The sequence below is a fragment of the Tursiops truncatus genome, chromosome 6 (genome assembly GCF_011762595.2).
Source record: "Tursiops truncatus isolate mTurTru1 chromosome 6, mTurTru1.mat.Y, whole genome shotgun sequence".
Lineage (NCBI taxonomy): Eukaryota > Metazoa > Chordata > Mammalia > Artiodactyla > Delphinidae > Tursiops > Tursiops truncatus.
The window spans coordinates 13,244,700-13,267,448 of record NC_047039.1 but is presented as its reverse complement, the minus strand read 5'-3'; the positions used below and the strand labels follow the sequence as shown (position 1 = coordinate 13,267,448).

The window sequence follows — 22,749 nt, the reverse complement described above, 5'->3', positions numbered from 1 at the left end:
ACCTTATTTTAAAATTTTTATTTTTATTATGATCGTACTTGATTTTTCAAAAACTCAAATCGTGTAGAAAAGCTTACAAGAAGTCTCTTATCCATCCCTTTCCATACCAAGTCCATACTTTATAATCACCCACATTTAACTTCCTCTGATGGGTAGCCACATTTTTCAAGTCACTGCAAGTAGTGGAGTTGCCCTCTCAACACTTAAGGATTGACAGTAGGCTCCTTTTCAGGTTGCACAATTGAAATGATATGAATCCTAAGCGTCATTTTTGATTACACAAAATTGTTCATCAACATCAACATGGCATTTTGTGCATATGTACTTTCTGAGGTCTCTAGTTTTTTTTATGATCATGACAAGGCAACAAAGATCTCTCTGTGCTTTCCTGACAAACCAGGACTTGGCCAGCAAATGTCACGGGCAAAGCACTTGCAATGGAACCATTATTCACGTCTCTCCCCTGGTCGAAATCCTTTAATGGATCACCAACACATCTTGTTGGCTCTAGGACACAAACCAAGCTCATTAGCACAGAATCCAAGACATGGAGTGTTAAGTTAGAGCTAAATTGGAAGTATAGCCTATCATCTTCCAAAGCTTATGCTCTTTGACAGGTTATACTGCCTTTTATTTATACCGTTCAAAGTGACCAAATTAAAATTTTTTGAACTTTGTGAAATTAAAGTATTTTCATGTTTTTAAAAATGTTTTTGAAATCTCAAAATTTATTTCTCCTGGTAATATGTTCAGATATGGTAGGGTACTAAAAGCAAAATTGGTATCCAAAAGAGCATCCAGTGTGTCCAATAGATGATGGGTCTTACAGCTTTTTGTTAGCTACCCTAATTTTGCTGTGTCTTGCTCATCAGGCACTGATACCTTTGCCTCTTCAAATAACCACGAGAAAATAGCCTCCTGTAAAGTTGGTAGAGCAACGCGGACCTCTAACAGAAGAAGTGTAAGTGTTTGTATTTGGCACAATGTATCTGTTTTTAAATCTTGCACTAGATTTTTCTCTGTTTTCACGATCAAATGCTTTATCAGTTAAATCTTGGTTTAATCAATGTGTTAAGAACTAATACCATATCTACCTATCATGTAAGCCAGGATAATGCTGTTTTCCTGATTTGATTTTAATTAATTCTGTTAGAAGAAAAATACAATAAACGAGGTGCTTTCAGAGTGTGTGTTCATGTGGAAGGTAGTCTATTTAGAAAGTTTATTTGGGATCTGTGTGGTTTTATGAGTTATATCCAAGTGCAAAGTGGAGAAGAGTTGCATGTTTTTTTTTAGTTTTTAAATTTAATTTTACTTTTTTATACAGCAGGTTCTTATTAGTTATCTATTTTATACATATTAGTGTATATATGTCAATCCCAATCTCCCAATTCATCCCAACCCCCTCCACCACCACCCACCAGCTTTCCCCCCTTGATGTCCATACATTTGTTCTCCAGAGTCACGTATTAACAGTCAGAAAGTGCCATAAATATAACTTTTTCAAAAACTACCTTGAGTTGTCTTCAGTGTGAGCATAACTCCCATCGAATGCATGTCTTTTGCGATTTTATTAAATTAGATGAACTTGGATTTTTATCTATAGCATCACAGTGCATAAACATATAGCATACTGATATTTTTTTCACTGATACTGTTGATGGTAAACCCAGAAGTCAAACTTAGATAATCTGACGGTTCATGATTTTTCCCCCTATAACCCATCAGTAGTTAGGTGCTACATTGTAGATGTTCAATAAATATTTGATGAATGAATAAGACAGTGATTCTTTTTTATTTTTTATTTTCAAAAATTTTATTGAACTATAGTTGATTTACAATGTGCAGCAAAGTGGTTCAGTTATATATATGTATATTTTTTTCATATTCTTTTCCATTATGGTTGATCTCAGGATATTGAATATAGTTGCCTGTGCTATACAGTAGGACCTTGTTGTTTATCCATCCTATATATAATAGTTTGCACCTAAAACAACGATTCTTAAGTTGTTTTTTTCTCTTCCATAAAATAGTAGGACAGAGTGCATATGCTTCTGGGTCAAAGTTTGATCAGAAATCAGAAATTACTATTTCCCTCTTTTGAATGTGACTTGGTTAAAATACTTCTAATGGAATTTGTGAATTAAGCGGAAATGGGATGTAAAATGGTAGAATCCGCAGGGAAGGGAAAAGAAATGTGAGAGACACTCATGAAAATGTAACTGACTGTTTTATGGTAGCCCTGCTTTTAATTTTCTTTATAGCAGTTGATCAGTTTTTCAGAAGAGAGTGTTTGCAACTTATTTAATACAGAAGCTCAGCCTTATAAAGAAAAGAAAATTAATAGGAGGAAGTCTCAAGAAAGCAATCGCGCAGACAGAGCACTTCCTAGAAAGAATCAGGTGAGTGTGTGTTTAAAGATGTAATAAAGAGTAGAAGTGGTGCATTTCTTTGTTGTATGGTTAGGAAAACCCAGAAACAAAATTTTTCCTAGTTGGCCTTGGACCAAGAGTATTAAAATCATCTTATCATAGAATCGAAAGGGCCATAAGAGATTATATACTCAATTATGAATTACCCGAGGGCCATTTTTGCATTTTCTTCATTGGGTTACATACACCCAGCACAGGGAATCATGGGCACTCAAATGTGGAATTGATTCTTATCTTCGAATCTGATCTAATCTAACCTCACCCTCTTTGGGGAATCCTCTGATTTCTTAGGGATGCATGTGCCATCTGCCTCTTGTTTGACTTTGCTACTGCCAGTGGCTGGTTGGATGTTCTCCCCGTATTGCAGGAAGAATTTAGAAACTAGCTCTGTCTTCCTCCACACTCAGAGGCCTGTGCCGGCTCATGACGTCACCGCCTCTTTGTGGATAGCAGATCTAGCACCTTGACCCAGGTCCTGGTGTTGCCCTCCGCTTCACTGAGCTGGACCGTCCCCTGCCATACCCTACAGCTTGTTGGTATCCAAGACCTTCCCAGTTTTAATAATACACATTTATGTGTCCCCCCACTCTCCGACCCCCCACTCTCCGACCCCAGCCTCCTATCCATCCAGTGTTCTCATGCCATCTTACTCATGCCTCTTCTAGTATTAACTCTTCAGCTTTCAGAGATCCTTTAACTTCCTGTGTTTCCTTATTCATCCTAAGCTGTCTTCAGCTGTTTTCAACACTCTTGTCCATTATCTTGGGTCTTCATCCCTTTCATTCTGCTCCCACCCTGGATTAATGCACCATTATCCCCTTTCCCATCCAACACTGTTGCTGGAGAGACCCACAGAGGCTGCTACAGAGTCACTGTTTCAGATACTATTAGAAGTCAGGCCTCTTTTGCCACCAGTTTGCCACTTCACTTTCATTATTTTTCCAAGGCATTTAATAACCTAGTGACTAAAATCCAGCGCATCCTTAGAGGTCTTGTTCACAGCATTTGACATAACTGAGAATTGTCCTATGTGGTCTCTGTTAAAGATTTGTTTTCTTCTGCCCATTCCTAAATGTTTATGTTACCCAGAGTTCTACTCTTTGTCTTTCGAAATGGCTTTATTTTCTGGGTGGTTTCATATGCAGCACGGTTGACGACTCCCAAATCTTTCCCATCGGTTAACATAGGTTCAACTACCTACTAGGCATCTTTTCTTAGACCACCCTGCAAACATCTCAAAACTCAGCATTTCCAAAACCAAACTTACCCATTTCACCCCAGCACACACACACCCAAAACAGCAAATTTCCCTCCTGATTCATGAACCAAAAAGTGTTGCCTCACTTGGTTTAAACACTGCACAAACATCCCCAAGTCGGCAGAGCCGGAAGAAACCGGATGTTGTCCTGGTTCAGTTTCTTCTTTAGGTCACACACTCCTTTGAAAGATCCTCTTGCTGAAAAAAAATACACATCAGTTGAAAATATGCATACGTCTTAGATCATGGCATTAGAGACTGGGTTCCTTCCTGCTCTCTACAAAACACTGTTATGAAGAAGGTCCACCTACTTCTTCACATGAAACTAATAGCCAGAAAGTTCAAGAAGGGTTGACCATTAAGTTTTGCCCCAACCCCTCCCAGGACCCCACTGAGCCAAAATAATTGATGTAATAGAAGGAATAGGCTTAGAATAGCGATGAGAAGAGGAAGGGGGTGAGGAGGGGTATTCAGCAACTGACAACAGCCTTCAGTGAATTTCTGGAAGACAAGCAGATGGGAGCGGGTTGACAGATAAAAGAGGGGGAAAGGTTTACAGCCCAGAATGTGCTGGTGAGGAGGGAGAGCCAGCCTGCTTATGGGAATCCCGAGGAACTCTGGGCCCAGTATTGGCAGGTCCAGTGGTGCTGAGAGTGAGAAGTGGTAGTGGAAACGGATTAATTGAAGTCCTGTATGTGAAACAATTTGCGCCGGTTTGCCCCGCACTCCCTCTCCCATCCTGAAGCTCAGAACAGGGGTTGTCACCTGAATGTTCTCATTCTGGCATTTGGAAGGTCCCACAGTCTGGACAGCCAGCTCGTTTCCCTAAAGCAAAGCCTGCGGTTGACCCTCTCCATCTGCCCTGCCCTGTGTTGCACAGAGTTCCTGGTAGAATTCCCATGCAAGAAAGAGGCTGAGCTGGAAATCAGAGGAAACCCATTACCAGTTTAGCCAGTATCTTCTTAAGTTAAGAGTCAGATAACTGAGTAGAACCAAGAGCGTCAAAGACCAATGTTAGTAAGTTTGAAAAACTGACCCCCAGAGAGAAAGGTTATTCAGAAAATGGAAAGAAACTTCGTGAAAGTAAATATTCTGATATATTCATATTTCAGAAAATATTATCTGCAGAAAACTAAGAAGCAGGGGATGCTATGAAAAAGGAGCAGAGAAAGAAAGGTTTGTAAAAATATATAAAACTTGGTAGTTGGACTAGAGAATAAAGTTAAGGAAAGTTAAGGGAGGACACGAGAATGATAGACTAGTAAGAACAGACATGGAAGACCAATCTAGGAGACTTTGTTGGAGTCTCAGAATGAGAAAATGGAATGGAAGGAAGTTATCAGAATAAAAGGGAGCGTTTCCCAGAGCTGAAGAAAAGAGTCTTCAAGTTAAAAGGTCCTACTGAATTCCTAGGACCAAGAGAAAAGACCACAACTTCGACATGTCAGTGTGAAACTGAACAATAAGGATAATGAGAACAGTGGACCTTTCCTACCAGGAAACAAGGATCGGAGTGGTATCAAGTTTGACAGCAGTCTGAACACTGAAAGAGAATTCAACAGGACATTTAAAGCTTTGAAAGAAACTTAATTTAAGCCCAATATTCTGTATCCAGCCAAATTCAATTACTGTGAAAGACACTCAAGAGATGTGTTTTTTGGTTTTTTGGTTTTTTAATATTACTGGAGGGAGATACACTCTAGCAAAATGAGGAAGTAAGCTTGAGAATCCAGGACACAGTGGGTCTAATAGCACAGGAGAGGAGTGCCGTAGAAATCTCTGATTATAGCTGTTCAGTCAGCCTAGAAGAGCAATCAGGCCAAATTTGAGCAAGAGAAGGGTGCTCCAGGGAGGAGGTCTCTGGAGGGAAAAACAAAAAGACCTATGATTGAGCAAATGGAAGATGTGCCATATGAGAAGAAAAAGAGGGGCTTCCCTGGTGGTCCAGTGGCTAAGACTCCATGCTCCCAGTGCAGGGGGCCCGGGTTCGATCCCTGCTCAGGGAACTAGATCCCACGTGCTGCAACTAAGAGTTTGAATGCCGCAACTAAAGATCCTGCACGCGGCAGTGAAGATCCCACGTGCTGCAGCTAAGACCCGACACAGCCTAATTAATTAATTTTTTAAAAAAAAAAACAGGAGAAAAAGAAAGGTCAATCTATACCATTCCAAAGAAAAGTCTGAATGCAAGAGTTTTGGAGCGAATATGAAGCAAACTTTAGTAAGTGTGATTTCAAGCAACAATGGGGTGTAAGGAAAAGAATATTTTGTAGTATTAGGAATCATGTACAGGAGGCGCCAGAGGAAAGAGAAGGAATCAGAGCTCTGTCCTGTAAGCACTATGGCTGTTTTTAAAATTATCATCTTGCAAATTAGGGGTTCAAGATATACTTTTTTAAAGTTCTTAAAAAGAAATAGAAATGTAAATTCAAAGGTAACCAAGAGAAGAAGCAAAACTAACATAGGGAAGAGGAAGGTTTAGTTTAAGTAAGTGATAGCCTCATGGTTTATGGTAAGGAGGCAGCAGAGATCTGTACTGTATCGTAGGCTGAAATGTGCTGAGAGAGTAGATCTTAAGTGTTCTCACCACACACACACACACACACACACACACACACATACACACACAAATAGTCACTATGTGAGGTGATGGATGTGTTTATTAACTTGACTGTGATAATCATTTTATAATGTATACATATATTAAATCATGTGCACCTTAAGTCATGTGAAATCTAAATAAATACAATTTTTATTTGTCAATCATACCTTAATAAAGCTGGAAAAGTTTTGAAAATAAAATTGCTAACTTGGAAGTAGCAGTAGAATTCATAAGCATGAATTCCTTTATAACCTAGAAATGGAAAAAGTTTACAAAATATGACTCAAAAACCAGAAACAGTGAGGTCAAAGATTGGTAAATTTTGCTCCATTTGACCCAAACAGCATGGAGCATGCATGGGGGAAAAGCTCCGTAAGAAAATTTAAAAGACAAAGGACAAACTTGGAAAAAAGTTTTTGTAATTCGTATCAAAATCTCCAAGAGATTTTTGTTCACAAAATTGGAAGGGCCCTTAAACATGGAAAACATGTTCAGACTCGCTCATCATAAGAGAACTGCGAGTCTAACATGCATTGAGATACCGTTTCTTACCATTTTTGATTAGCAAAAATCCAGAAGTTTGACAGCATACTTTGCTGGTGAGGCTGGAGAGAGATAGGCACGCTTGTACATTTTCTGGTAGTGTGAATCTCTGTGGAGGGCAATTTGGCAATATCAAGCCAAATTAAATATTTTCATTTACCCTTTGACCCAGCAATTCCATTTCTAGGAATCTGTCACAAAGATCTAATGACAAAAATACAAAAAGGCGTATGTACAAAGTTAGTTATTGCAACACTGTAATGCAAAAGATTAACAAACCAAATGTCCATCAGATGTCCACGAGACTGGTTGAATAAACTGGTGTGGTCACAAAATGAGTCTTTTGTAGATGTAGAAAATAGCAGAGAAACGATCCAAACCGCTATGCAGTGATGCTAGGATGTATTTACTGTTAAGTGAAAAAAAACAAGTTGTAAGCTACCTGGTGTGGGATAAATTGTGTTCCCAGAAGGCATGCGTTGGAGCCGACACCCCAGTATCTCAGTATGTGACTGTGTTTGGAGATAGGGCCTCCTCAGAGGTGATTAGGTTAATAAATGAGGCCCTTAGGTGGTTCCTAGCCCCAATCCAATCTGATTGGTGTCCTTATAAGAGGAAATTTGGACACAAAGGGTGATGCCTGGGGGGGCACAGACAGGGAGAAGAGGCAGCAGGAGAGTGGCCATCTGTATGCGCATGGGAGAGGCCTCAGGGGAGGCCAGTCCTGTCAGCACCTCCATCTTGGACTTACTGCCTCCAGAATTGTGAGAAGATAAATTAATATTGTTTAAGCCACCCAGCCTCTGGTGTTTTGTTATGGCAGCTAATATGGCAAACTCATATGTTACCTTTTATCTAAGGAAGTAGGGAGCATTTAAAAAAAGGTATATATCGGGCTTCCCTGGTGGCGCAGTGGTTGAGAGTCCGCCTGCCGATGCAGGGGACACGGGTTCGTGCCCCGGTCCGGGAAGATCCCACATGCTGCGGTGCGGCTGGGCCCGTGAGCCATGGCCACTGAGCCTGCGCGTCCGGAGCCTGTGCTCCGCAACCAGAGGGCCCGCGTACCGCAGAAAAAAAAAAAAAATGTATATATCAATACACATATATATAATCTTAAACACTACAAAAAAAGGGGGAGAATAGGCCAAAGACAAAATAAACTGGTTACCTGTCAGGAGAAGAGACAGAGGAGGGAACAGGAAGGAATGAAGGCTAGATTTCCTTGAATGTGTTTTTTACTTTTGACTTTGAACTGTGTAAATGTTCTGCGTGACTATGGAACCATTATAGCTCAATTTAAAAAAATTGAAAACAAAATGAAACATGTAACTATATCAAGTCGGTGGCTTAACCTCATAGAGTTTTTTCAAATCAGAAGTTTGAAAAGTCCAAATGGGATGTATCCTAAGGACAAAAATAACTGCACAAAAAGTGTAAACAGTTATGAAATACTCACTGATAGAAGAATTCAATCTAGAATGAATCAAGTAAGCAGGGTTTTGTGGGGATGATTTTTACTGTCATTAGGAATCAAGACTCTTCACTAGAGACAAGATAAAATTGAAATCAAATTCAAAACCTTGTTAGGCTAAATTTGAATTGGAAATATCATGAACACATGCTTTTACCCATTTAAAATAATTTTCTAGCTCTGTCTGTTGGTAAGGCATAGAAGCACTGAGCATCCTTTGTACCTATGTTACCATCTCTACCATTTCAACTAAAAGGGATCAGCGTTACCTTAGTGAAATGGCTGCTTTCAGATTTACAACGGCAAAAGTAGAAAATGAGCCCAGGTCTGGACCAGTGTGCGAGCAAGGAAGCCATGTTAAAGGACACAAAATCATTCCAAAGGGGCTTCCGCTGACCAAAGATAGGACAGTGTGACCATCAGAGATAACGATTGCAATGGATTAAAACACTGGCATCAAATATGAAAAACCAATTTCCTCATAATTAAAAACTAACAGCAAAACTTAAAGGCCACCTTAGAAACTGTCTAGGGCATCAACTCTTTTATTTTCAGGGTTTTTGTTTTTCTTGGAAAGTGGAAAATAAAATTTGAGCTCTATTTCAAGTAAACAAATAACTGATAAGGGAAGATTCTTTATCAAAGAATTTTCACTAATCAAAAAGACCTGTTCACAAAAGCTGTTGGATGTTAGGTAGAAGCCAATGGGGGAGCCAAAGGTAATGGATGGATGGGACTGGACACCTGAGAGCACTGGCCATTCATAACACCACACAAGGAGAGAATATGAGCCTCCTGGTGCAGTGAGGACCTCGATAATCTTCCATGAGATGGTCTTTCCAACAAGCATGAAAGCTGAATTGAATCAAGCCTGGATCTAATGACCAGTGGATAGGAAATACCAGGGGGTGGAGGAACATAAAAACACACATGATTGCAGTTACCCAAATCCAGAGCTTCTCAGCTACTACAGGATAAATGCCTCAGAACATTCACCAAATAACAAGGGGGAAAAAAAGAGCCATAGATCAAAGGAAATCCATCAACCAAGTGGCATGTGTGGAGACCTTGTTGGGATCCTGACTTGAACAATTGTAAAAAGACAATTAGGGACAAATTAGAGAAGTTTGAACTCTGAGGAAATACTAGGGAAAACTGCCTATCATTGTTTTTGCATCTAAATTTTTATTTTGATATTGTTTTCGAGATGCATTCTATCGCAAGAAGAATTAGAAAGATCCCAGACACCCTTTGCCCAGCTCCCCACAATGGTGACATCTTGTAAAACCATTATACAGTATCACAGTAGTACAATATTAAAATACAGTCGAGATGCAGGACATTTCCAGCGCTGCAAAGATCTCTTCTGGTCTGCAGCTGTGTCCACTTCCCACTGTCAACCCCCACCTTAACCCGTGGCAACCACTAATCTGTTCTCCATTTCTTTCATTTTGTCATTTCAAGAATATTTTGTAAGTGGAATCACACACTGTGTAACCTTTTGGGACTGGCTTTTTTCACTCAGCAGCATTCTCTGGAGATTTGTCCAGATTTGTGTGTATCAATAGTTCCTTTTATTGCTGACTAGTATTTGTCATTGTTATAAAAAGAAAAAAGTAATCATTTCACTATATATCTATCTATCTCAAGTCACTACCTTGTATACCTTAAACTTACATGCTGTTATATGTCAATTATATCTCAAAGCTGGAAAAGAAATAAAACTCCATTGTAAAAGAGGAAAAAAATCAACAATAAAATACAATGCCAGGGCTTCCCTGGTGGCGCAATGGTTGAGAGTCCGCCTGCTGATGCAGGGGACACGGGTTCGTGCCCCGGTCTGGGAAGATCCCACATGTCACGGAGCAGCTAGGCCCGTGAGCCATGGCCACTGAGCCTGCGCGTCCGGAGCCTGTGCTCCACAATGGGAGAGGCCACAACAGTGAGAGGCCCGCGTACAGCAAAAAAAAATAAAAATAAAAAAAAATACAATGCCAGGTAATAAAATGTTTCACTTTTTTGGTGGAAGAAAAAAAGAAGTCCTTATCTCTTAGAGATACTGTAGGATCTTTAGATGAGATGATGTAATGTCTGGGATTTGCTTTAAAATAATCTGAGGGAAGGGGCTTATATATGAATCATGATTTCCATGTGTTAGTAATTATAAGAGCTAATTGTTGGGTATGTGGGGTTCAAGATACTATTCTATTTTTGGGGTGTTGGAAATTTTCTGTTATTAAACATTAAAAATACAGCAATCTGGGGCTTCCCTGGTGACGCATTGGTTGGGAATCCACCTGCCAATGCAGGGGACACGGGTTCGAGCCCTGGTCTGGGAAGATCCCACATGCTGTGGAGCAGCTGAGCCCGTGCACCACAACTACTGAGCCTGCACTCTAGAGCCCGTGAGCCACAACTACTGAAGCCAGTGTGCCTAGAGCCCGTGCTCCACAACAAGAGAAGCCAATGCAATGAGAAGCCCGTGCACCGCAACGAAGAGTAGACCCCGCTCGCCGCAGCTAGAAAAAGTCCACACGCAGCAACGAAGACCCAATGCAGCCAAAAATAAATAAATAAGTATATATATATATTAAAAAAAAAATACAGCAATCTCAGCCCCTTATTTAGAGAGATGGAGCCAGCCACAAGAACTAAAAATGGACCATTAAATAAGTGAATGGCAGGGACAGGGAAATGTTTGCTTTTCACCAGAAGCTTTCCTGTTCAGTTTGATGTGTTGCCATGTACATTAATTATTTTTAAATAATTTTAAAGCTACTCTCAGAAAACAGTTTGACTTAATTGTGAAAATAACACGAGAAGTAAGCATTTACTTCTGTTGCATGACCTCCTCCACTGTATGAGAAGAAATACTGGTGATTTGGGAGTAAATAGAAACCTTTTAGGTATAATATCTTCAGTTGTCCTTTGTCTCCTCCAAGTCATAAACCAGTCTCATTATTTCTAGATCACGGGGCTCCCCGAGGATTCCAATCACACATGGCTTCTCTTGTTTATTACAGTCTCAGCAAGGCTTTTTGTATTGGAGTAAATTCAAATTTTACTCCAATAAGGTTGATAAGGTTCTAGCCTTTGCAGATGCAACCTTCTCGTGGATAAGAAGCGTTGCTAGATATATTTTCATGACAGAGCACAGGTGCTTTCATCTTTTTTCTTTTTGGATGGTGTCCTCCTGGCCCATGACCATGAAAAAAATAATATTAGTCTTTCATCATGGTTAGCAAATTTTATGAAGTTTGTACCTTTTTTTTTTACAATCATTCATTCATTTGTTCACGTATGTTTGTTGAGAAGCCACTAAGTGCCAGGTGCTGTTGCAGGTGCTTTTGCAGTTAAGGTAAACAGAGGTTTCCAAAATCCTGCTAAAAGGGTATTTACCTGAGCTATGAATCAGAAACTGTTCTGGAGGTTATAACCTGATGACATTGATCATAGTATATTAACCAACCTACTAGGGCCTGGGTCACACAGTAATACTAAGGGCATAATTTAGTATTAAAAATATTTTTCTCCATATCAATACTCAAAATAGTAAGAAGGAATTTAAAAGAAAAAGAATAGCTAACACGTAGTCCTTACCATCAATCAAGCCATACTTTACCCATTTCACATATATTAACATATTTAATACTCACCACAACTTTCTGTGGTATGTGCTTTTGTGGTTCCCATTTTGCAGATGAGAAGAATGAGGTACAGAGAGGTGAGGTAACTTGCCTAAGATTATAAAGCCATAAAGTGGCAGGGTAAGGATTTGAACCGAAGGTGACTAACACGAAGCCAAATGTTTCTCTCTTGCAGTTCATCTGTGGAGCCCAAGTCAAGATTTTTCTCTTTGCTTCCATTTACATTGTCCATGCTGTTATTTTCCCAACTGTTTCTTGGAAGTCAACAGATGTTCCCTGAAAAAAATGTTTCGTGGAAAAATATTTAGCCCAGCATTTTTCTAACATATATAGAGGTTATTTATACCGAGGACTTCTTAGAGGATTTAACGTTAAGTGTATATTGTAAATCACTAAGAGGAACATTTATCTTGTACAGTTCTAAAATTATTTTTCCATGGAATGTTTTTTCTTGTTTTGTTTTTACAGGATATCTATAAATATCTCAAGGAACTTACAGTTTTGTGCCACTTCTGTGCTCCTGAATATCTTCCACGCCATTAGTTTCTGTGCTGTCACCCCAACGATCTTTCTTAAATGCAAACTCAGCTATCACTCTCTAAATCACCATGTGCTGAACCCTCGTGGCTGTCAGGCTCATACTTATTGCAGAGAAGGGCCCTGCTTGCTTTGTTGGCCTCTTCTGCCACTTCTCTGTGGGTTCACTGACCACGTACAGCTAACTGCAGTTCCCCCTTTGCTCTGTGCCACCTCCCTTAGACCTGTTCCATATGCCATTCTCTTTCCTTTGAAAAGCCCTTCTGTGCCACTGTCATCCTCAACCAAAACAATTCTCACTTGTTGGAAGACTTGGCCTAGACATTCCATTTCCTGTGGAGCCTGTCTTGAAAACCTCCCGTAGGCCAGGTCTCTGTGTTCTCAATCTGTGTAGAGCCTGTCCTGGTCTGTATGTATTAAAATTAGACCAAGAGTTCCCTAAAGACCACTTCCTGTTTGTTTTTATATCTCATACCTAGCAAATTATTACCTGCACATAGCAGTTTCTCAGTAAATCTTTGAATGGACGCCATTTTCCAGAAGCTGTAATTGTTAACAGTGTGTTCCTTATGTTGACCTAAAACCTGGTTCTTTCCAATATTATGACGTTGAATATATTTCATTTTTGCTCATAACAACCTATTATTTCAATACAGTGTTTGAGTTTCCCTCAAGACTTCTCCATATGAAACTTTTTTTTAACATAGAACATGAGTGCTCAGTTACTGACATGCAGTCAGAATTGAATTGAATACTGCATTCCAGATGTTATTAAAACAGTTTTAATTTTTATAGAAACCTGTGTTTTCCATCAGTTATTACCAAACCTCTGTCCCTCATCTTCTACTTGTGCTTATTAAACTCCATCTTATTTTGACCTAGTCATTTTCATCTTGATTAGATCACCTGTTGTTTGAAGCAGCTTTGGGTTATCTTCAAATTTTATGTACACACCTGTGGTTTCTTCATCCAGATCTAGGAACAGAAAACAGTCTCCCCTAGTTTCCAATAGATAACTCATTCTAGGTTAATCCTGAGTCATCGTAACCACATCCTAGTTACAAATTCCTCGTGTCTTAAGTCTGTCCAGTTCTACAACATCTCACCTATTTTTCACTTACCCAGAACTTACTTTGGCAAATGCTTTGTGGAAATATAGACCATTACTCTACAATTTGTAAATTGAGTTCTGTTTCATATTTTATTTGACTTTGTGTAAGCTACCTAGCCCTTTAGCCCTGACTGAGATTCCTACAATTTTGAATGGAATAACTAGTCTTTAAGGTTTTTTTGTAAAAATTAGTTTGAGTCAACATTGTACATGGAGCTACATCTTTCTCAGTTACAGTGTTTTAATACATTTTCTCAGGTTTTAAAAAGTTGCAGAAGGAAGAAAGCAAAGGGAAAGAAAAAAACTGTTCAGAAGTCTTTATACGGGGAAAGAGACATTGCGTCTAAGAAGCCACTCCTGAGCCCTATTCCTGAGCTGCCTGAGGTATCTGAGACGCCGCTGGTTCCAAGCATCTGGAGGATGTGTTCAGGTAGCCTGGCCTTTTCCTGTTGTCGATATTGTATCTCTTCTCTCCTCCCTCTTTGTTGCTATTTCACTCTCTTTTTTCCCTTCTTCCCATTCATTGTGTAAAGAGTACATAAATTTAAAATAGCAACTTTCCCTCCTACTCCCACAAGAATTTTAAGTTAAAGAAGCTGTCGTTTGTAACTTTCACCTAGACCCTTTTCAGAACCTGTTGGACACTCTGGATCCTCCCCCCAGAAAAACTCAGGCACAAAATATTACATATAATTTTAGGGGAAAGAATTTCCTTTCACCCTGTTTCTTTTTGCTTTTTAAAGTGTTTTGGTAAAGTAAAATGAATTGTTTGGTGTTGTAATCCATCACTAAAAGTCAACAAGGTGATAGCTCAGTAATAGGTATATCTTCTATGGATTAAGAATAAAAATTAAGGGCTTCCCTGGTGGCACAGTGGTTGAGAATTTGCCTGCTGATGCAGGGGACACGGGTTCGAGCCCTGGTCTGGGAAGATCCCACATGCCGCAGAGCAACTAGGCCCGTGAGCCACAACTGCTGAGCCTGCGTGTCTGGAGCCTGTGCTCCGCAACAAGAGAGGCCACGACAGTGAGAGGCCCGCGCACTGTGATGAAGAATGGCCCCCTCTTGCCACAACTAGAGAAAGCCCTTGCACAGAAACAAAGACCCAACACAGCCAAAAAGAAAAATAAATAAAAGAAGGCTCAACATTTAAATAAATAAATAAATAAAATAAAACAAAAAAACCTTGCCCTCTGATGTTTCAGTAGAGTTGGCACTGCTAAGCATCTTCTAGAAATAACATTTATAAATTGAACTTGATTACTTGGAAAATTTTGTTTAAAAGGAAGATTAAGTCTGTTGGTATCCTGATTAGACAAAAATTGGATTGGAGTTGCATCTGGTTGGTAATGCTTGAGTTTAAATTGACTAAATCATGCTGAAAAGCTGGAGTATGTGTTCATTTCGTGTGTAATTTTGTATGTAATCATTCTTAAGATAGCTGCCTTTGTCAATCACCACATATTTATAGCCTGCGTCCCATTTGCAGCATAGCACGTAGGATCTATCATAGATTCGAGGACGAATATGGTACATGCCATTATAGACTCTTGGCCTCTGCCTACTTGTTATTTCAGGAGCGCCCAAAAGTTTAAACAAACACACGGCCACCCCACATAGACATATTCCTCCGGCCCCGGGGCTCCAGCAGAGGTGGAGCTGTCCTGCCCTAGCCTCTTTCTGTGCTACATCGTGGGACAGGACGTCGGCCACCTCACCTCTTTTAAATCTGGCCTGATGCTGCTTAGCCTTTAGGATTTAGCCATGCTGGCTGCCTTTCCAGGAAAACTCTTTGTTCACCTTACACCTTTACCACCTGGTTTATAACGATCTGTCCACCTCCCTCCCCTGCAAGTTGCCTTTCCCTTGAGACTTATTTTCGTTATATCTGTAGTTCCTAACAGTTTCCTTTTTTCCAAAGATACTTGAACAATGACTGTTAGTGTATATTTTACATCTTGCGTCTTATTAGAGAATTTCTTTTCAAAAATACATGAAACACTTTTTATCAGTAACCAATGGTTTCATCTGCTATGAGGGTCTAAAGCCGTTCTCTCTCTCTCTCCTTTCCTCTCTATTTCTCTCTTCCTCCCTCCATCCCTTTCCCCTACCTTCCTTTTCTAGTATGTTAGTTTCACGAAAAATACACGAATATCAATTTTTAAAGTTGTATAAAGAGCCCAGTTGACATATTGGTTGGTTGATACCAAGGGCCCCCTGCCCTATGTTAATCTCTAGCTTTCTGTGACATGATTGTAAGTACCCAAATCCCGGATGTATATATACCTTTTCACACTGAAACGTTTTTTGTAGATTTTTGGCTCAGCTTATGTTTTATCTTTCAGTTTTTTTTTTTAAATAGTCTTTATTTTTTTATTATTATTATTATTTTTTTGCGGTACGCGGGTCTCTCACTGTTGTGGTCTCTCCCATTGCGGAGCACAGGCTCCGGACACGCAGGCTCAGCGGCCATGGCTCATGGGCCCAGCCGCTTCGCAGCATGTGGGATCTTCCTGGACTGGGGCACGAACCCGTGTCCCCTGCATCGGCAGGCGGACTCTCAACAGCTGTGCCACCAGGGAAGCCCTATCTTTCAGTTTTTATTTTGTTTAAAACATTTTTATACTCCTTTGACTGACCAATTAAAAACTTTATTATGTGAGATAACCAGAGAGATGGCTTCTAATAGTACTGAGATTTAGAACTCATAAAGCCTAGATTCACTTAGGCTGTGTTATGTGACTTTAAAACCTTGATGATGTGTTTTTCACCTGTGATGTGACACCGTGTGCCAGAAACACATGGCAGGGCCCACATGGCGTGTCTTCCTGGAGGGTGAATTATATTCAGAGATTGGCAGGGAAAGGGAGAGAGTTCTAGAATATTGAAACAACCAGGGCTCTTTTTGAGAGTTTGGTGCAGTTTAATGTTAATTTTTTAAACACTGGGCATAAGACTTGAGTGTCTTCAGAAGTACCTTTTTAGCTAAGTCCTCAAATTCCCCAGAATTCCAAATTTTCTCTCTTCTATTTCAAGGGGGAACATTGATGGAAAAGTTTCAGAAGCATGATGTTGCCGATTTTCAGTAATTCATTTTTTGGGAGATAGGAAGTGTGTCTGCCTCATGCTAATTGACCTTGTAGAATGGGAAGCACATTAGAATAGAGGAAGCAATTTCAGATACAGTTCTCATTTCCATGGTCTCAGGTTATATGCTTTATTAATTCATGCATTAAGTACATATTTTCTTAACCTGTGGGGTGAGGAAGAACTGAAAGAGAAAGAACGATGACAGATGGGGACAAGTACAAGGTAGCATTTGTAGGTCTTGGCGATTTCTTTGAAAGCTTGACACACAGAATACAATTTGACACCTGTTTGATTTGTGAAAGTTTATTTCCACTGTTACTTTTTAATTCGATTTAAACTTATTTACATGCCCATAGATGATTTCAACTCAAATGAGGAACTTGAAGAAGTGAAGCTTCCGAAGAGAAATAATATTTTGCCCCAGAACCCAGAGGATTGGCAGATGGTTCGAGGCTTTAATAAATACGATGTGTCTGAATTCTGCAGCTCTGACATGAAAAGTTCTTCATCACTTATTAATGCTACTTTTGAGCAAGGTTCAAATACAAGTACTATAGAAATTAATGAAAACAAAAATATTCCAAAAGCAGCAATTAAGTTGGAAAGTGAAAACGAACTAAAAACTGAGACTGAGAATGAAAACAGCCATATTTCTTGTCCTTCTGTGACTGAAGCACCCATTGTATCAGACAATCCAAAACCTGATTTTACCATGCAGTCCCAAGAACTTACTGCTGCTGGTCAAAATATGGAAAACCTTTTTCAAATCTTTAAAATCTCAGAAGATATAAACATCAAATGTGAAAACCAGGATGACTTCTTAGTCGTTCCAGAAGGAAAACTGCAGGCCAAGCATTTAATGCCCGACTCACAAAAAGAATGTGATTGTTCAGAAGATGTCTTAATTGACCACTTGAAAGAAAGTCAAAGTCAAGGTGAGGATTTGGGAAGAAACTCCATAGCAAGTAGTCGTGGTGTGAGTTACAGAGAAAGGAAATACAGAAGACAGTCCATGGCTTGTTCTGATGGGCAAAGTTTACATTTGGAAAAAATCGACAATCCCAAACCTTCCTACAGTGTGAGCAGCTCTGTAGAAATTAGTTTAGAAAATTCCCAACTGTATAAAGATTTATCTGACTCCATTGAGCAAACCTTTCAGAGAACAAAGAGTGAAACCAAAGTAAGACGCAGCACAAGGCTACAAAAAGGTTTGGAAAGTGAAGGGCTTGTGTGGATTTCCCTTCCATTGCCTCCCGCTTCCGGCATTTCCCAAAGAACCAAGAGGAGAACAATAGGTACATTTGACAGCAGAAGATTTGAGAACGGGTCCTCCAGGCAAAAACCTTGTGTGCTGCCCTCCACACCAGGTAAAGAAAACAGTGAGGGCTTTGCTGCTGCTGCTGCTGCCAGTTTACCTGGGAGGAGACGGAAGAGCTTTTGTACATCTACACTTGCAGATCCTAAAAACACCACCCAGTCGAGAGGCTACAAAAGAACCACCTTTCTCAACCAGAAGGAAGCTCTCCAAGTGACTTCGAGAGAATCGGACATATCCGAGAACTAAAGCAGTAACTGACATTCCCTGCAGAACGTTTTGGCAAGAGAGAAGGTAACCGACCATTCATGCCTGAAAGATTCTTTCATCCAAGTTCCCATCCTTTGGTCAACCTCAGTGTTTTAAAAGTTTCAAATAAAATTATTTGAGTAGAACCTACTTTTAAGTAGAAATAAGTGAATTTCTCCATCTTTCAAACTAAAAGCGTTGTATTAAACATGTTCTCCCCACAAATGATAAAAGCTTTATTGGTATTCTGTTAAAAAGGATTGCTTTTAGACCTAACAGCATGTCTCTTAAGTTTTATTTCATGTTAGTACGTATTTATCACTGAAGGTTTAGAGTTTCTGTTGTAAAAAAAGCATCTTTTAGAATTGACTTGTTATATCTGGATGAGAAGAGTGTTTTGTTTTGGTCTTTAACAAATTGTTAGAATTAATGTAACTTTATGAAAATTGAAGGTAATATAAGGTTGAAACTGTTAAAGAAAGTGGGGTGAGGTATGTTTTTATTTTAAAAGATTACCCCCAAAAAATAGGTTAAAAATTTTAACAAATAGGAAAGATGGAAATGATAAAATTTGTTTTTTTCCCTTTGGGATTAAAGTTAAGAGAAGCTTTAATAATATACTTTGTCTCAAATAAAAATTTTATTTTAATAGATTAAAATCAAATCTTAAACATGGGAGTTTGGAAAATTCTTTCAATAACCAGAATATTGCAAATCTGTCATTATAAAGTGAATATATAATTTAGAAATAACTAACATGAAAGCATTTTGACCTTCACACAACACTCTTGTATGCTTTGTGGGGTAGGAAGTAGGGGTTTGGTTTTTGGTGAAAATATAAGCGGTCTAGTTGAAGACTCATCTCCCAGATCATTCAGATTAGTCACAGGTAATTTGGGATTGAATTCATGGTTTTCCATTAAAAAAAAAATCCAGAAACTCACTTAAAAGACCCTAACAAATTGGTTTACTAACATGAAGCATGGTGGTAGGTTGCTGATTTCTTTTTTAGCATGGCATTTTCCAGCCTTTCTGACTTTTTATTTCACCATACCAAGAGCTAGTACTTGTTTTGGTTTGTCCAGCTAAACTTCGGCAGTATATCCTATCACAGTTTTGGTGACAGCGGTTTGAAAATCTAAATTGCTATATTTTTAGAATTTGTGAATGCAAGTAAATCATTGTATCATTAAACAATTGTCTTTGAAATCCTTTAAATCATTAAACTCTCCTACTCCTGTGATAGCAGAAACATGTTAACAAATAGGGCTCTCTATAAATAACACAACAGGGAAGAAAGCTCCTGCTGGGCGCCCATTTCCCCTGCCTTAGATAGAGACTATTTGTTACCTTCTTGGCACCAATAGGTCTGGAACTCCTGCTGCTAAAGACTAATGTATTTTACATTAACACTCAAAGTGATCCCCAATTTCTCCTGCTAAAGGGTGGATTGTTTCAAAAATTCTTTTATCTTTACACGTAAATTATTTATGGGCTTTTCCCCCCATTTATAGTTCGGTACGGTTGGCAAATGTCTACCACTGAAAACAAACCAAAAAAAAAAAACTTCTTATGAAGCTTTTTGGTTTTGGTCATTAAAAAAAAAAAAAAAAAAAACTTTCAGAAACATACAATATTAGAGGGTTTTGTTTTTTAAAAATTTTTTGTTGTTTGTTCATAGGAAGGTTAAAATTACTGTTATTTTCTACCGTTTTTACTGTATGATATATGATCTCAATTGTATTTGAATTTTCAGAATTTCACGTGCTTTGTTTTATTTCCCAAAAAGTGCTAGTGAGGATGAAGGAGACATTTTGGTCTGTGATTTTTTTGGTTGTGATTTTTTTTGGCTTGGTTTTTCCAATGTAAAATTGTTCTCATTTTCAAGTATCTGCAGTTAGAAAGATAAACACTTTACAAGTTCTATTCGTTTTAAAATATTTCACTATGACTATTTTGTTGCTATCTGTAAATAACAAATGGGCTGTTTTCCTAAAAAGAAGTCTTGAGAAATCAAAACAACTTGGAGGTAGTTTTATCCACCATCTCATTTGTATCATAAAATTTGTGAAAATGATTCCTGTATGTCATCATGCTTGTGTGTTTTTAACTGTTTCTTTTCATTAATGGCTAAATCAAAAATTTGCCTTATCTTTTCTACCGCAGTAACCCTTGACATTTTGCCTTAGAATGGCTTCTACTTTTATCTTTTCCTGCTCCCATAGATTCTTGCTTGTTCCAGAAGATGGCAGCATGACATCTGAAGTTCTCATCCTGTGTGCACTACCTTAAACCAGGGCAGCGCTTCACTGTTGCTACGGGTGCTTCCCCTTAACTTTTATTTTCACTCATTTTTATTACAAAAGTCCTATGTGTCTACTGAAAAAAGTAGAGAACTGTGCATAATGAAAAAGTGTCTTCCCCCCACCGAATGCAAGCATCCTGCAGCTACACCTTTCTCTCCCCACCTTTCTAGGTGTCAACACCAGTAACAGCAGGCAAACCTCTTCCAGACCCTTTGCCTGTGTAAACATAGGTTTTGTTGTTTTCTAATGGGATCGCTCTATGTTCCATTTTGCAAGTTAAAAATTTTATTCAACGTAATACCATTTTGGGGAGCCCTGGTGCCATTGCAGTCTTTTTAACCCCTGCATAGAATGATATAATTTGGATATCTATGATGTAGTTAGCCATCTCCCTACTGATGGACGCTAGTTGCCTCCAGTTTTTTGTAATTGAAAATTATGCCACACTGGGCCTGCGTGACGATGTAAGATAAATTCCTTGAAATTAAAATTAAGTGGTTATTCGGTTCTTTTCTCTGGATCTGACCTGGCAAACACGTTGCTTCCATTTTCTCTCACTGAATGCCTCCACCCCCCAACGCCCAGACTTCAGCTGTAGACCTGGCATAACAAGGAGGAAATACTTAATAATGCCTGATTTGTGCTTTGTATTGAAAGAGCTGTTGTTTTCCTTTTCCTTTTTAAAGTCAGGTTTATTGAGGTGTCATTCACCTACAGTAAAGTTTACCCTTTTAAGCCTAGCAGTTTGAATGTAACCATGACACCCCCGCCCCCAGTCAAGGAGTAGAACATCCTCATCACCCGGAAAGAAGTTTCCTCCTGCCTCTTTGCAGTCAGTCCCTCTCCCCCAACCCCAGCCCCTCACAATCACTCATCTGAGTTCTATCCTTATAGTCTTGCCTTTTCCAGAATGTCATATAAATGGAACCATACAGTGGGTATCCTTTTGTGTCTGCCTTTTTAAACTTCGCATAATGCTTTTGAGGTTCATCCGTGTTGTATAAGTGATCGGTTCCTGTTTGTTGCTAAGTAGTATTCCATTTTATGGATGTATCAACAGTTTATCCATTCACCAATTGATGGATATTTGGGTTGTTTCTATTTTCTGGCTATTATAAATAAAGCTGCTATAAACATTCACATATGGATCTTTTTTATAGACACATGTTTTCCTTTATCTTGGGTAAATACCTAGAAGTGGGATTCCTGGGACGTATGGCTGGGGTCTGTTTCAGTTTCTAAGAAACTGCCAAGCTTTTCCATAGCAGCTGCACCCGTTTGCATCCTCACCTGCAGCATATTGTTTCAGTTGCTCCACGATTTCATCATCACAAGGTGTTGTCAAGGCCTTGTTCCTCGTAGGCATTCTAGTAGGTGTGCAGTGGTATCTCAATGTGATTTTGGTGTGTTATTTCCCTAATGACGAATGATGTTGAACATCTTTGTTTTCCTGTGCTTATTTGCCATTCTTATATCCTCTTTATTGAAGCGTCCATTTAAACCTCTTGCCTATGTTTCCTTTTGTTGATATTGTTGTCTTGTTTTTGAGATGAAAGAGTTCTGTGTATATTTGGATATAGTTCTTTATTGGATATGTATCTTGCAAATATTTTTCCCCAGTCTGTGGCTTGTGTTTTTTCCTAGAGTGTCTTTTGAAAAGCAGATTTTAATTTTGATGTAGTCTAATTTATCCTTTTTTTTTTAATGGATCATACTTTTGTGTCCTAAGAAATCTTTGACTAACTCTAGGGTACAAAGATTTTCTCCTGAATTTCTTCTAGAAGTTGTAGAGTTTTAGCTCTCAGGTGTTAGATCCACTTTAAGTTTTGTACAATGTATGAGATGAAGTTGTTTTGGGTTTGTTTTTTTTTTTTTTTTTTTTTTTTTGGTACATGGTCCTTTCACTGTTGTGGCCTCTCCCGTTGCGGAGCACAGGCTCCGGACGCGCAGGCTCAGCGGCCATGGCTCACAGGCCCAGCGGCTCCGCAGCACATGGGATCCTCCCAGACCGGGGCACAAACCCACGTCCCCTGCATCGGCAGGCGGACTCTCAACCACTGCGCCACCAGGGAAGCCCCTGTTTTGGGTTTTTTAGTGGAAGTCATTCAGCACCATTTGTTGAAAAGGTTTTGCATTCCTTATTGAATTACAGTGGCACCTCTGTTGAAATCAGTTGACCTTGTATGTG

General features: G+C 39.2%; 1 protein-coding gene across 9 annotated transcripts in view; it reads left to right on the top strand.

The window, feature by feature from the left end:
* Positions 1-21,701, top strand: part of CDCA2 (cell division cycle associated 2) — a 53,013-nt gene extending 31,312 nt beyond the window's left edge. For 7 of the 9 annotated variants that reach the window (XM_033857635.2, XM_033857639.2, XM_033857634.2 and 4 more), the window contains exons 12-15: positions 873-961; positions 2,265-2,402; positions 13,860-14,031; positions 17,048-21,701. In XM_033857635.2, the coding sequence (XP_033713526.1) occupies positions 873-961; positions 2,265-2,402; positions 13,860-14,031; positions 17,048-18,255 (1,607 nt within the window). In that variant the 3' untranslated portion in view covers positions 18,256-21,701. The remainder of the gene's footprint in view (positions 1-872; positions 962-2,264; positions 2,403-13,859; positions 14,032-17,047) is intronic. The other 2 variants (XM_033857641.2, XM_033857636.2) reach the window with 1 other exon arrangement.
* Positions 21,702-22,749: the final 1,048 nt, after the last annotated feature.